The sequence below is a fragment of the Tripterygium wilfordii genome, chromosome 9 (genome assembly GCF_013401445.1).
Source record: "Tripterygium wilfordii isolate XIE 37 chromosome 9, ASM1340144v1, whole genome shotgun sequence".
Classification (NCBI taxonomy): domain Eukaryota; kingdom Viridiplantae; phylum Streptophyta; class Magnoliopsida; order Celastrales; family Celastraceae; genus Tripterygium; species Tripterygium wilfordii.
In genome coordinates, this window is record NC_052240.1 from 10360722 (window position 1) to 10376671 (window position 15950).

At 38.0% G+C, this 15950-nt stretch overlaps 2 protein-coding genes across 2 annotated transcripts; one reads left to right on the forward strand and one right to left on the reverse strand.

Annotated features, from left to right (window-relative positions):
- Window positions 1-10126: 10126 nt before the first annotated feature.
- On the reverse strand, window positions 10127-11095 carry LOC120006014 (putative F-box protein At4g17565). Its single transcript, XM_038855893.1, has one exon. It carries the CDS (start codon window positions 11093-11095, stop codon window positions 10127-10129), a length of 969 nt encoding a protein of 322 aa, XP_038711821.1.
- Window positions 11096-11910: 815 nt separating this feature from the next.
- On the forward strand, window positions 11911-12894 carry LOC120006015. The gene has a single exon (XM_038855894.1). The coding sequence runs from the start codon at window positions 11911-11913 to the stop codon at window positions 12892-12894; it is 984 nt and encodes a 327-aa protein (XP_038711822.1).
- The last annotated feature ends 3056 nt before the right edge of the window (window positions 12895-15950 follow it).

A 15950-nucleotide genomic window follows, 5' to 3' on the forward strand; every position in this document is an offset into this window, starting at 1 on the left:
CTTTCCTTAACCATTCTAGGCTTAGCATCAAAAGCATTGTGTGCACTAGAAAGAGATAAGTAATCAAGAAGCATACAAATATCACTTTTATCATCAAACTTCTCCAGATTTTCTTTTGTATTCAAGAAAAAGCATCTTTAAATTAAAACTCCTAAAGTGGATAACTTTAGGTTTTCTCTTCATACAAAAATTACAAAAATAATTTGTTCAATGATTTCCTCATATTCAACCTTTGTCATACATATCATGCATTTCATGCTTAATTTGCAATCTTTTTCAATAAAGATTAAAAATAGTATAAATGCATAACTCTCATACAACATCCAAGCATCATATAACCTAATAAAATCGTTTTCAATGACAATCATTAAAAATCATATTTGGGCAGCCCCTTCATTTAGGTTCTAGCATTCAATTTTTATTTTATTTTTATTTTATTTATTTATTTTTTTTTTAAAGAGAAACAAATCAATAAAGCCTAGTATCCCAAACTAATGCATAGCACATCTAAATAAAGTGTGATCAAGACGTTTTAGGTATCCAAACCTTGGATCCTTTAGGGTTAGTGGCCACAATTGCATATACATTAATATTAAAAGAATTCTTCACATATGCTTTCACATCAATATCACACAAACCCTTTGGCACCCACAACCTCCTTAGGTGAACTCTCCTTAGTCTAGGATGAGTTTCCCTAGAGGTACTAGTCTCACCCATGGGATGAGCTAGCTTGGCCTTGCCTTTTGAAGGCTTGGCTATGGTACTAACACTACTCAAGGTTTCGTTGAGTTTCGTAGGATCAAATCCAAGTACACTCTTATCAAGGTAGTGTCTTTGAGAGGCAAGCAACTCATCAAGCTTTGATGAACTCATAGAGAATTTAGAAAATTGAATTTCTAACATCCTATACTTTTCTTTCACATCATCAAGCTCAAGTTGCAAAGAAGTAGAGTTGTTCAAAATTATACATTTATGCTCATCCCATATTCTCAACTCTTGTTCTAACTCATTCACTCTAGCATGCAAGGCATCCAAATCATGAATCTTTGAAGTATTACAATTTGCCATGTTACTACTAGAAGCATGCATAGATAATTCATTTCTAAGATTTTCATTTTCTTTCATCAAAGCATCAAGAGATAAATATATATTATCATGCTTTGCATTTAGATCAATATACTTATCATTCAAGTCATTAATCTCATCCACATGTGATTTCTCAATTTTCACAAGCCTAGATATTTCTTTTGTAGCATGCTTGTATTTAGAAATTAAGTCACCATGAGTATCACATAATTCATCATACACATTACTCAATTCATCATAAGTGGGTAGTGTAGAATCATTTACCATATCATTCGGAATGGATGATAACTCTTCTTCCTTTGCCACCAAGCAAAGGTTGGCCTTGATTTCATCCTCTTTATCACTAGAGGTCTCCTCCACTTTGGTCACTAGACACACATCGCCATTTGACCTTTCATACTTTCTTTCCATCATTTCCCAAATTTGCTTTGCATTTGTACATCCGGAAATGAGGTCAAGTCCACACCTACTAAGAGAGATATGAAAGAGATTAATAGCATAAACATTTAAGCACATTAATTCAATGTCCTTATTTGTCCATTCATCTCCTCTACTCCTACTAGGACAATGAGGACCATCCTTTACTACCCTCCATACGTCTATGCCTCTAGATTTAATAAATATTCTCATTCTATTCTTCCAAAATGGATAGTCACCATCAAAGATAGGTGGAATATCCATAGAAAGGCTTTCGGCCTCAACATGCAAATTTATGTAAGTCATAAAAATGCTAATAAGGGTGTTAATCCTATGTTTTAGCAAACCTGCTCCGATACCAATTGATGGATCGTACTTAACACAAGAGGGGGGGGTGAATTGTGTCCCCAAATTCCGATAGGAATCTCTTTTTAAAATTTAAAAGGAAATCAATGTCAATTAACAATTAGCACACAAATTTGGACTCTAATGATTATCTTAATCAATATTCATTTCAATGCAAGATGTGATACAATATGGTGAATGATCAATTATCAAATAATCAAGGAATTGCAAAAACAGATTTTTTCAAACAACATACTGCGCACAGATTTTACAACTCAAATTTCACCTAGCAAATCAAGTCAGAATTCAATGAAATTTGGTATGCAGTATCACAACACCCTAATGAATACTATATCAAGAATTCAGATTAAAATTCAAAGTTTAGCTATGTGAACAGTGCACGGACAGACTAGTGGTTCAGAAAATTCTGCAATCAAAACACTTAATCAATCAACAAGCAAGCAATGCAATCAAGAAAGTCCACACAGCAATTTATAGTAGTTCGGAGACTCTTCTCCTACATCTACTACCTAGGTTCACCAACCTAGGATTTTCCAACCTCCACTAAGGATGTGGTTTTCTAAAGAGCTCCACAAAACTCACAAGGGTTTTTAGGTCACCCTTAAAACTGAAGATTTCAAGACAATCTTCAAACTTTACAACCAAGGGTTTCAAGCACTCCCTTAAACTCAACCTCAACAAGGTTTTTGCCCAATGAAGGGACTTTTACAAGTGTTCGGTATAAATGGTTCACTCAAGGTTTGCACTAAGCAAATAGGGTTGAGGAACACTCAAGAATCACAATATCACCTCACGGGTTGGATAGAAAATGAAAAATAATGAGGATTTTCGAATCTGAAAATAAGAAGCCAAATGAGAAGCACTCCCTCTTTGCAAAAGCAAAATAGTGAGGAAGCCTTTAGAGTGGCTTGGGTAGAAGCTTGGATTCAATGGCACAAACTAGCTTGAAAGCTTTGAGAGCAAGAATTTCTTCAATATAATTTTGGCTTCTCCAAGTTGGAATGAGGAAGAACCCCTCTTTATAATTTATCAAGCTCTTGTGATTTCCACCATTGGATCTTTTTCCATCTTCAAATCTCGACCTTCAATTACATGTGCAAATCTCGGCCATTGAATGAATAGATCATTAAATCTCAACCTTGCAATACATAGCCGTTGCACTTGCATCTTTTTCCAAGTCTAACTTTGCAAGATTTGAGTTGTCATGTGCACTTGCAGCCATCTTTGACCATTTGATCAATCTTGCATCAAATCTTGGCCTTGGTATCTTCAACAATTTTGTCATCTTTGATCATTTGATCAAATTTACACCAAATCTTGGCCTTGGTATCTCCAACGATTTCCTACAAAATGTGTAGCAACTTGCAGCCATCTTTGACTCCAAAAATCAAGTAAGATCTTCTTTTAAGTCAAAAGTTTCAAGCAAGAATATGGTCTTATGCACAACCATTGGATTCACCTTTTAAATGGTCATCTTAACCCTTCAAGTCTTGTTGTAATCTGATCCATTCATAATTCAAAACAATTCAATCTCGGCCATAGATTAGTGTACCGTTGGAGCTTGTAGTCTTCAAGAATATCTTCATAATCTAAGTCTTGTCTAGTTGCAAAATATACTTTCTCATCTCTTACAAATTTCAACCATTGCATTTGTCCTTTAGCTTCATCAATTTTCTTCTCACAAAAATCTTATCATTGACCTCAATAAAGGAAGCATGTGCAAGATCTTGTTTGATGAAGATAAGAGATCCTTCACATGACCAAACATGTCCCTCCAATCTTGACTTCAAACTCTGAATTTGGCAGCACCAATATATCCATATTATACAGCTCCAAGGCTAATTCCAAACATCAATCAAAATGCCTTAGTGGAAGGTTGATGAACATAGGTTTTTCTTGGTTTTCTAGAGATCCAAGCTCATACTTGAAAACCGGACTTCAATTCACTTGAGCAAACTGAATTCTGAGTGATATAACATCCTCATGATGATTAACCTACAAAGAAATAGGAGGTAGAACTCCCCAATTGCATGTAAGCTCAAAGAGCTTCATATAGAGCGCATAGGTTAATTACTTTAGAAAAACAACCCAGAAAATTCGTATTACTGCATGATAAATCATTTTATATATATTAGAATGTCCACATAAAATTTCATAATAATCGGAAATCGTTTGGTCACTCAACCAAGCAAATAAGTCACTAATAGTGAAACCGATAAATTCTAAGTGTAAATTCAATGTTATTTTGCAAACTCAGTGTAAATGACATTTTCTCTTGAACTTTACTAAATCAAATATGTTCATAGTGATGAAACTAAGATGCACACGAAATTTCATTTAAATCGGAGTTCATTTGGTTCACTACGTTCACAAAGAACACATATGCACAAAATTAGGTAAAACCTAGTTTTGGCGGAATTTAAGCATATGACCAAATATATATGTGATGCACTTAATTTCTCATGATTATAGTCCTAGAACATATATTAAACCTTCATGTGCATGTGGTTCAAGTTTCAAGTAATTTGGACCTAAGTAAGATAAATTATGATCATTAGAAGATTAATACCCTAACTTAGTCCATGTATATTTATTTTCAAAACTTAATTTCCAGCACTATCTCAAAAATATATAGATACCAAATTCACATAGAGATATGCATAAGCCTTCATTTGTATATGCACAATTAAGATATTAAACAATTAACCAAATAACCATTTAAGCATGTTTTCTAGCATTTTAGGATATGTTCAAGTAAAGTATGCTCACACACATTTTAGTATACAATCATACACAATCATCAAAAACACAATGTTGACTAGACACTAAGTCTTGGTCCAACAATCTCTTCATATTCCATTCGTATAAATATTCAAAAGTAAGAATCATCATAAACCAATATCTTTCTCAAGAAATCTTCAAGGATGGATACTCCTAACTCTCCACCTATAAAAAGGTCTAGAACTGATGAAGGTTCTACTTCTAAAGAAGAAGAAGGTGGAGGTGATCCCAGATTCAACCTCTCCCCTATAAGGGAAGACGTATACGAGGACGATCCCCAGAAAACTATCGAATCTCTACAAGAAGCTTTGAGGGAAACCAAAAGGAGACTTAAAAAAGCAACCGACAAAGTTCAAGACTACAAAAGGCAACTTATGGTTTCAAGGTATGCCATACAAGGTGTTCGATATATGTCATGGGGCAGACAAGCAAGTACTCATGACCCAGATAAATTGCACGAAGCAATCACTGAGATCACAGTACAACTTGGATCTGTTGCAGATGGAATAGACAGTGTTCTTTATACCCTAGAATAAAATCTTTGTCCAACACTATTCTTACGCAATCACTTTAGTCTGTTATGATCATGTAATTAGTTTTTATTTCTTCCTTGTTTTACGCATGTAATATCCCTATATATGGGTCTTGCAAATTGAGTTTTAATGAATAAGAGAAATCATTTTTTCTCCATTATGTTTATCCTTAATTTGTTCTGGAGAGTTAGTATTCATCTTTAACCAAAAGATAAGAGTCCAGTTTTAACACCAACACAGTGGTATCGAAGCTTGTTACGATCGTGGGAGATGGCGTCCAACTTGGTTCAGCTACAAGTACCTGAATTAAAGAAAGATAATTATGGAAAATGGTGTATTCAATTCAAGGCGTTATTTGGTTCACAAGACCTGTGGGATATAGTCAGCAATGGCTATATTGAGCCTACTCCTGAGCAAGAAAGTGCATATACTCAGGAGCAGAAGAATATTCTCAAGGATCAAAGAAAGAAGAACAAGAAGGCCTTGTTCTTACTTTATCAAGGACTGGAGGATGACACGTTTGAAAAGATTTCAGAAGCTGTCACCAGCAAAGAGGTGTGGGACAAGTTGGGGATCATCTACAAAGGTGTGGAACGAGTGACGAGAGTACGTCTGCAGACGTTAAGAAGTGAATTTGAAGAAGCTCGCATGAAGGAAGGAGAAACAGTGTCTGACTATCATTCCAGGTTGATTGGCATTGTTCACCAGATGCGAAGGAATGGAGAAACACTCGACGATAATCGAGTGAATGAGAAGTTGTTGCGGTCCCTAATGCCAGTTTTTGATTATGTCATTGCGGCAATTGAAGAGTCGAAAGACCTGGCCACTATGAGCACAGAGGAGTTGCTTGGGTCACTTCGTGTGCACGAATTGCGGATTCGAAAGACTGGAGATGTCGATGTCACATCTATAGAGAAAGCTTTGCAATCCAAAATTTCTTTTCAAGGCTCTGGAGGAAGTCGTAGTAGGGGACGTGGTGGATTCAATCCTCGAGGGAGAGGAGGTCGTGGTAATTCCATGCAGACTAGAGGGACACAATATGGTGAGGGACGAATGACTGTACAATGCTGGAATTGCAAGCAATATGGACACTATGCTTCTGAGTGTCGTAACAAGAATGACAAAATGGCCAATTTTGTTTAAGGGTCTGCAGACTCACTAGAGGAGCCAACATTATTGTTTGCTGAAGGTTCATGGGAGGAGCCCATGTTGGACGTTAACGTTGCTGATGGGTTAGATGATCCACAGGAGGAGCCCATGCTGCATGTAGCTGGCACTGAAACTCTTCAAGAAGGAAATGTTTGGTATTTGGACTCCGGCGCAAGCAACCACATGAGTGGAAGAAGGGATTTTTTCATGGAATTGCACGAACATACAGGACGAACTGTTAGTTTAGGAGATGCCTCTAAGTTACAAGTTGCAGGGACAGGAAAGGTGATTATCTATCAGAAGGATGGCTCACATGCGCATATGTCTGATGTGTACTACGTACCAAATATGAGAAGCAATATTTTGAGTATTGGGCAACTTCTTGAGAAAGGTCATGTGCTCCACATGGAGGGGGAGTATACGGAGTTGAGAACTCGTGAGAACCGACTCATTGCTCGAGTTCGAATGTCGACCAATCGTATGTTTTCTTTACGCTTGAACACAATGTTGGTGCAATGTCTTGCCACACGTTTGGAGAGTGAAAGTGAAAAATGGCATTTACGTTATGGACACCTTCATCTACAAGGCTTGAAATTACTAAAGGAGGGTGGCATGGTGCAAGGACTCCCGAACATTGATGAACTAGCTGGTGTGTGCCCAACTTGTGTTCTTGGGAAGCAAACAAGGCAACCTTTCTCTACAGAAAGAAAATGGAGAGCTACTGGACCATTGCAACTTGTCCATACTGACTTGTGCGGACCATTTGAACCAGTGTCAATCGGAGGTAACAAATACTTTATTACGTTTATTGACGATTTTAGTAGGAAGATCTGGGTCCACTTCCTTAAAGAAAAATCTGCTGCATTTGAAGTGTTCAAAATTTTCAAAGCTTATGCTGAAAATGATAGTGCTAGTAAGATTGTTACTATCCGATCCGATCGCGGAGGGGAGTATACCTCTACTGCATTCCAAAAATTTTGCAGGGACAATGGAATCAAACATCAGCTCACCACTGCTTATACTCCTCAGCAGAATGGCATTGCCGAACGAAAGAATCGTACCATTCTAAATATGACCAGGAGTCTTCTCAAAGAAAAAATGCTACCCAAGATGTTCTGGGCAGAGGCCGTCGCATGTGCAGTGTATTTGCTGAATCGGTGTCCCACGAAAAGTGTTCAGCATATGACTCCTCTTGAAGCATGGAGTGGGATCACGCCAAATGTGACACATCTTAGAATTTTTGGATGTGTTGCATATGCTCAAATTCCTGAGGCTAGAAGGCAAAAGCTTGATGATCATGGAGTACGCTGTATATTTGTAGGCTACAGTGAAGATTCCAAAGCCTACAAGTTATATAATCCGGTGACAAAGAAGTTGTTGGTCAGCCGGGACGTTATCTTTGATGAGGTAGCTGCATGGAGGTGGAATAACCAGGAGGCAACAGCTGGAACTCTTTCATTAGAAGATCATGAAGACCACCAAGAACGACCAGAAGATCCACTAATCACAACTCCATCTCCAATCCAGGCAGCCTCGCAATCACTAATACAATCACAAGGTACTGATATATCCAGCCCATCACCTCCGTTACGGACAAGAAGTTTGAGCAATTTGTATGAGGTAACTCGTAAGCTTAACTATGATGAAGATAGTGACTCAACTTTGTTGTGTTTATCTGCTGATCATGAGCCTTTGAGTTTCCAAGAGGCAAATGATCATGATTGCTGGAAGGTCGCAATGCAAGAAGAGATTCATGCTCTCGAAAAAAACAATACCTGGACACTCACTGATCTTCCACCTCATCACAAGGCAATCGGTGTGAAGTGGGTGTACAAGATTAAGAGGGCAGCGGATGGCAGTATAGATCGCTACAAAGCGAGGCTTGTAGCTAAAGGATATCGGCAACAATATGGGATTGACTATGATGACGTATTTGCTCCAGTAATTAGATTTGATACTGTGAGACTAATCATTTCACTTGCAGCATCAAACAAGTGGAAGATATACCAACTTGACGTTAAGTCAGCATTTCTTAATGGAATACTTGAAGAAGAGGTGTATGTGCAACAGCCAGAGGGGTTTTGTGTACCAGGAAAGGAGAGCAAAGTTTGTCACCTAAAGAAAGCCTTGTATGGGCTTAAACAAGCTCCTAGAGCTTGGAACTCAAGATTAGAAGGATACCTCAAACAGGATGGTTTTAATCAATGTACATATGAGCATTCAATGTACACCAAAGAAAGCAAAAATGGCGAATTCATGGTGCTATGCATTTACGTGGATGATTTATTATTCACAGGAAATAATGAAGACATATTTGCTCAGTTCAAGCAAAATATGTTTCGGGAGTTCGAGATGACGGACATTGGGCTTATGTCTTATTTTTTAGGTATCCAGGTGTATCAAACTGATGATGGGATCTTTCTTTCCCAAAAGAAATATATAAGGGAGATACTTGAGAAATTCAAGATGAGCAATTGTAGCTCAGTCAACACACCTGTTGTGCCGAATCATAGTCTGACCATAGAAGGTGAAGGGGATGCGATTAATTCAACACATTATAAAAGCTTGATTGGAAGTCTCAGGTATCTTACAACAACAAGGCCCGACATTGTATATGGAGTGGGCCTCTTAAGTCGCTATATGGAGACACCAATGGAGTCTCATTGGCAAGCAGCGAAACGAATCTTGAGGTATGTTAAAGGGTCTCTGAATTTTGGTTTATATTATCCATGTGGGGAGAAGTTTGAGCTGAAAGGTTATTCGGATAGTGACTGGGGACGAGATCCGATTGAAAAGAAAAGCACTACAGGATATGTGTTCTTTGGGTCCTCAACTGCTTTCTCTTGGTCATCAAAGAAGCAAAATATTGTGGCTTTATCCTCTTGTGAAGCAGAATATGTTGCGGCTGCCTCCACAGTTTGTGAAGCGATATGGTTGAAGAATTTGTTGATAGCACTGAAGCAGCCACAACAAGATTCAGTTGTAATTTATGTGGACAACAAATCTGCAATTAAGCTTGCCAAGAATCCAGTACAACATGGGAGAAGCAAACATATTGACACAAGGTTTCATTTTATCAGGGATCATGTCAAGAATAAAACTGTGGAGTTAGTTTACTGCCATACACTTGAGCAAGTAGCTGATATTTTTACCAAACCTTTATCATTCAAGAGCTTCATGAAGATGAGAGATATGCTTGGAGTAAAAGAAGTCCGGTGTGAAGAAGAGAACACAACCAGACCTAGTTTGAAGGAGAGTGTTGGAAGTTAGCAAACTAGGTCAAATAGAAGATCGGGTTAGTGGATAAGTGGAGAATAAGGACCTTGCTTGTAGGCAAGGTTGGTTGCATGAGACCTATTCTTACGCAATCACTTTAGTCTGTTATGATCATGTAATTAGTTTTTATTTCTTCCTTGTTTTACGCATGTAATATCCCTATATATGGGTCTTGCAAATTGAGTTTTAATGAATAAGAGAAATCATTTTTTCTCCATTATGTTTATCCTTAATTTGTTCTGGAGAGTTAGTATTCATCTTTAACCAAAAGATAAGAGTCCAGTTTTAACACCAACAGTATTCTATCCTAACTCGTTCCTGCGCAGAAAGGCAAAAAAAAAAAAAAAAAATGTGTTTCCAGACATCGAACACAAGCAAAAAGAAGTAATCATTGTATTGATGTAAAATTTAAAAAGAATTATTTCCTGGAAGGATCCTCAATACCTATAGTATATGAGAATGCCAATAAAAAAAGATGATATTGCAATGAATCCCACTTACAGCATTCTTTGCGTTGCTCAAAACCAAGGATGAGGAACAACCCAGACTGGAGTTGTTTCTATCTTTTCCATCTCATGACATCCATAGAAACATTCTACGCTCGCATCTTGCAGACTAAAGACCCCCATGTCATGTCCTCCAAACAGATATTCTCCGGGCCTATGGTCCCATAAATCACCGGTGAAGTAAATTGAATCTCGTTTCAACATTTTGCAGTCCTCTACTACAGGAATGGAGATGGACTCGCTTCCACCCAAAAATAGCACATGATCACCCAACGAATCCACTTGCATCCACATTTTGTGGTTATTGTCTAATTTGAAGACTTCAAAGTGTAAAGTTTGGTCAGGAAATGCCGAACTGAACAAAGGGTGATAACAATCTTCTCTAAGAAGGTATTCAAAATACCTGATCACCAGCAACAAACCCCCACTTGATTCCATCAAATAGTATTTGAGACTCTGATCAGGTTCGTTTCCGAAGCGCCCCCATTGAGAGTCTTCTCTCCTCCTGATTTCAACAGAGCTGATGTCCATCTTCTTTGCAGGACTAATACAACCCTCAACTATATCCCACATCTCAAGAGAGCCATCAAGACCCAATGCACAAAGCTGTGTCTGGTTACATATGATTATATCTTCATAGGGTGCATGCTTCCCATCAAGCTTAGTCCAAGATCCATCACCATTGACTCTACAGAAAGCTAAGCTTGATTTTTCATCGTAGATTAATGCCACATAATAATAGTTGAGATTAGACGGACATGATGACAATATTGCCTTCTTAACAAATCTCTCTACCCATACAGAGGTATCGTGGTATAAGTAGTCAAGAGTACTACAACTAGCAAATGTGGGCAATGAAGAACAATCCATGGGAGGAAGTTGAATTTGTTGGCAAGTAAATGGATTCAAGAGGAACGGAAATGCGTATTGATCCAAACATACTAACCAACCATAAGACGACCCAACACAGCAAGAGCTCATAATTTTTTCAGTGGCTTCATTGTTGAATGAATAATAAAATCTTGTCTCTTGGAGATTCAACAATCGCCCTGTTTTGTGGCCTTTATCACTACAAGAAATTAGTGACAAAAATGTTTCCCTCGCTAAAAATTTCCATAGTGACGGAATATATTCAATATTCCGTCACCAAAGTCAATTTTGAATTTTGTCCATTGACGGATTTCGTGACGGAATGTTTTGTCGTTAAATTTAACCGTCACAAAATCCGTCGCTAATTTATGGCGCTAACACCCGTCATAATTAGCGATGGATTAGTGACGGAAAATATTCCATCACTAATACCGTCGTTGTTATTAGTGACGGAAAAAGACCCGTCGCTAATTATATATTTTTGCGATGGATATAACGTACCGTCACTAAATTGAGTGACGGAAATTATTTCATCACTAATTCCATCACTAAGTCCGTCCGAAAAAGCTACTACCGAAACAGTGTGTCAGAGAGACAGCTTTTCTTTATGACTTTATTGTGACGGAAATACTTTTCTGTCACTAATTCTGTCACTACTTGAAAATGTTGTCATTTCATATGGTGTCAGAGACTAACTTTTTACGATTGATGGCTTTATCCGTCGCTAAAATTAGTGACGGAAATATTTTCCATCACTAAAACCGTGACCAAAGAAGAAAAAGTTTTATCAACTCAACATAGTTTAGATTGACAGACCTTTCTTTTTACCTACAGTCACATTTGCTTCATTCTATCTCATTTCTCTACTTCATCTTCCTTGCTATCTCTTTATACTTCTTCCATTCACATTTGGTTTTATATTCATCATGGAAGTTCCTGAGTCTCGTACGTGGATGTACAATAGAGTTGGACCTAACCGAGTTGGAATTACAGAAGAGTTCTTGAACGGGGTTGAATATTTCATTGTTTATGCTTGTCAAAATAGTTCAGAATTTCATAGTACAGGAACAATAAGGTGTCCATGTGTGAGGTGCAAATGTACAAAATATCGAGGGTTGGATGATATAAGGATGCACTTATACCAGAAAGGTTTTCAGCCCATATATCACTGCTGGACTAGTCATGGTGAAGAAATGCCAAATATTCCCCACGAGGCGACTGTCTATGTGCAGACAGATACTGCAAATTATTACTGGCAAAGTAGTAATCGGGATAGTTTCAATCCATATGAACAGATGGTAATGGACGCTGCTGGACCATCTGTTGGGCAGGAGCTCTTACAAGAAGATAATTACAACCAGCAGTTCGTGTCAGAACCACCTAATCCTGAGGCACAAAGGTTTTTTGATATGTTGACTGCTGCCCAAGCTCCACTATGGGATGGTTGCGAGTCACACTCAGAGTTGTCAGCTACAATGAGGCTTTTAAGCATTAAAGCTGACTACAATATGTCACAGGGTTGTTTTGATGATGTCGTTCATCTTATGAAGGAGACTATGCCCGCAGATAATAGAATGCCTGCAACTTTTTATGAAGCCAAAAAATCTATCTCTAGACTTGGTCTTGGTAATCAGAGAATCAATTGTTGTACGAACGGTGGTATGATATACTATAAGGACGATGCAAATTTGACGCACTGCAAATTTTGCGAGGCAGACCGTTATAAACCTCGAAGATCTGGACGTGGAAATTTCAAGGAGATTCTAGTTAAACGTATGTGGTACCTGCCATTAATTCCCAGGCTTCAGAGGCTATTTAGCTCAACAGTTACAGCAAAGGAGATGAGGTGGCATTATGAGCATCAACAAGAGGCCGACATCATGTGTCATCCATCTGATGGAGAAGCATGAAAATATTTTGACAGAACATATCAAGATTTTGCTTTAGACCCACGTAATATGAGATTAGGTTTGTGCGCAGATGGATTCACTCCTTTCGAACAATTTGGTAAGAACTACTCATGTTGGCCTGTAATTTTGACTCCTTATAACTTACCACCTGGGATGTGCATGAAAAGGGAGTTTATGTTCCTGACAATAATCATTCCGAGTCCTCAAGATTCGAAGAGCAGAATCGATGTCTATCTTCAACCCCTTATTGATGAGCTAAATCAATTGTGGTGTGAAGGTGTCATAACATACGATGTGTACATGAAAGAAAATTTTGTTATGAGAGCTGCGTTGATGTGGACTATAAACGACTTCCCTGCCTATGGTATGCTGTCTGGATGGATGACACAAGGAAAGTTAGCATGTCCTTACTGCATGGAGTGTTCAAAGGCGTTTACCTTGAAAAATGGTAGGAAAAATTCATGGTTTGATTGTCACAGACAGTTTTTGCCTATGACCCATCCATTTAAGCGAAACAATGATGCATTTTTCAAGAATCGATTGGAGAAGTCACAACCTCCTCCACATTTGTCTGGTGAAGCAGTATTGGCACGAGTTTGGAACTTTCAAAAGATTATCGAGACAGGTCCATTATCCTTGCAGGGATATGGCCAAGAACATAATTGGATAAAAAGGAGCATCTTTTGGGATATGCCTAATTGGCGCAACAATATCATACGACATAACCTCGATGTCATGCATATTGAGAAGAACGTGTTTGATAACGTTTTCAATACTTGTATGGATGTTAAGGGAAAAACAAAGGATAATGTTAATTCCCGGTTGGATCCTTCACATTATTGTAAACGCAGAGCTTTAGAGTTGGTGGAGTATGGAAACGGTAAATCCTTCAAACCGAAAGCACAATTTTGCCTCAACATAGAGCAAAAAAGGGCGGTTTGTTCCTGGGTTTCCAATTTAACGCTTCCAGACAGTTATGCATCGAACCTAGGAAGATGCGTAGACATGAGGGAAGGAAAGATGTTTGGGATGAAAAGTCATGACCGTCATGTTTTCATGCAGCGGCTACTTTCGATTGCATTTCGAGCATTGCCCGAGATTAGAGCAAAAAAGGGCGGTTTGTTCCTGGGTTTCCAATTTAACGCTTCTAGACAGTTATGCATCGAACCTAGGAAGATGCGTAGACATGAGGGAAGGAAAGATGTTTGCGATGAAAAGTCATGACTGTCATGTTTTCATGCAGCGGCTACTTTCGATTGCATTTTGAGCATTGCCCGAGATGATTTGGGCTTCACTTATAGAGCTAAGTCACTTTTTCAGAGATATATGTTCGACTACGCTAAATGGTAATCAATTGAGCATAATGGAGGGAAACATTCCTGTGATCCTTTACAAATTTGAGCGTATATTTCCACCGTCTTTCTTTGACTCCATGGAACATCTCCTTGTACATCTACCGTTCGAAGCAATGATGGGTGGTAATATTCAATACAGATGGATGTATCCTTTTGAAAGGTATTCTTTACTTAATATTCTTGTTAATATCTGAAATTATTTAATTGATTTAATGACACGTTAAATTAAATTTTGTAATAGGTTCCTACACTTTCTAAAGAAGAAGGTTAAAAATAAAGCTCATGTGGAAGGATCTATTTGTGAAGCATATATCGTCGAAGAGGCATCAACGTTCGCGTTGTATTATTTTGAACCACACGTGAGCACTCGACGAACAAGAGTCCATAGAAATGATGATTTCGGTACATTCAATCAGGAATTCAATAGAATTTCTATATTCAATCAACCTGGTCGCCTTGCTGGTGAAGCTGGTAGGCGCTACCTCGATGATAGAGAATATAGTGCTGCAACATTGTATGTGTTTCTGAATTGCGACATTGTCCAACCTTTTATAAAGTAAGTTATTACTTTTTTGTGATGCTTTTATAGAGTAAGCATATTCGATGTAAATTATGTATGTCATTTGTATATGTGCGCAGCTTGTACACAGATTTCGTGAGAGCCACATCACCTACAATGAATGACGATGCAGTCGACTATCAGATTGAGATAGGTTTTGCATCATGGTTTAGACACTATGTATGTATCTGTTTACTATAAATACATGACATAATTTTATTTAAATATAATAGACTAATTATATTCTGATTAAATTATCTTTTTTATGTTTTAAGGTTCATGACCCACAGAACAATATCACCGATGACTCAGTACGAAATGTGGCGTTGGGACCGATGAGGAGGGTTGAACTATGGCATATGTATTATGTCAATGGATACAAATTCAACACCGATGTGTGGAGTGAAGGCAAGTCAACAATCAACAGTGGTGTATGCATGCGGAGGACTGATTATGGAAATTAGAAAATGACTACTATGGAGTACTGAAAGAGATTGTGCAACTGGAATTCCCAGGACTACTGACAAAGAAAATTTTACTTTTTAATTGTGAGTGGTTCGACCCAACTCCTAATCGAGGTACGCGAATGCATAAACATTATGGGCTTGTCGAGGTACAAGAAATTTGGTCCATTTATTATTGCACAACAAGCGGAACAAGTGTACTTTACACCTTATCCAGAAGGCATACGAGATTGGTTGGCTGTGATTAAGACAAAAGGCAGACACACAATAAGTGCACAATCAAAGCAGGTTGATGATGCTTTACAAGAAGATGAAGTGGTAGTTCAGTCAACTAGAGTAGACATTGACCAAATAGAGTCCCTTGTTGACAATGAAGCTAAACCAGAGGAAGTAGACGAAATTGCTATGAGGCAACAATTAGTTGATGAAGAGCCTGTTAAGGATGATGAATGATTAGGATCATACAATTCGGAGACAGAGGAAGAATCCGATGACTATGATTTGTGTTATGAAGATGATTAATTTAATTATTGTTTTTTGCTATGTAATGAATACTTGACGCAGTACGGAAGCTAGTAACATTTGAATTTGTTCACAAAACGTGTAGAAATTTTAATTAACTCCGTCGGTCTACAAAACGTCACCTTTTTGAGATCCTTGCAAAACTCAACCGGGTCT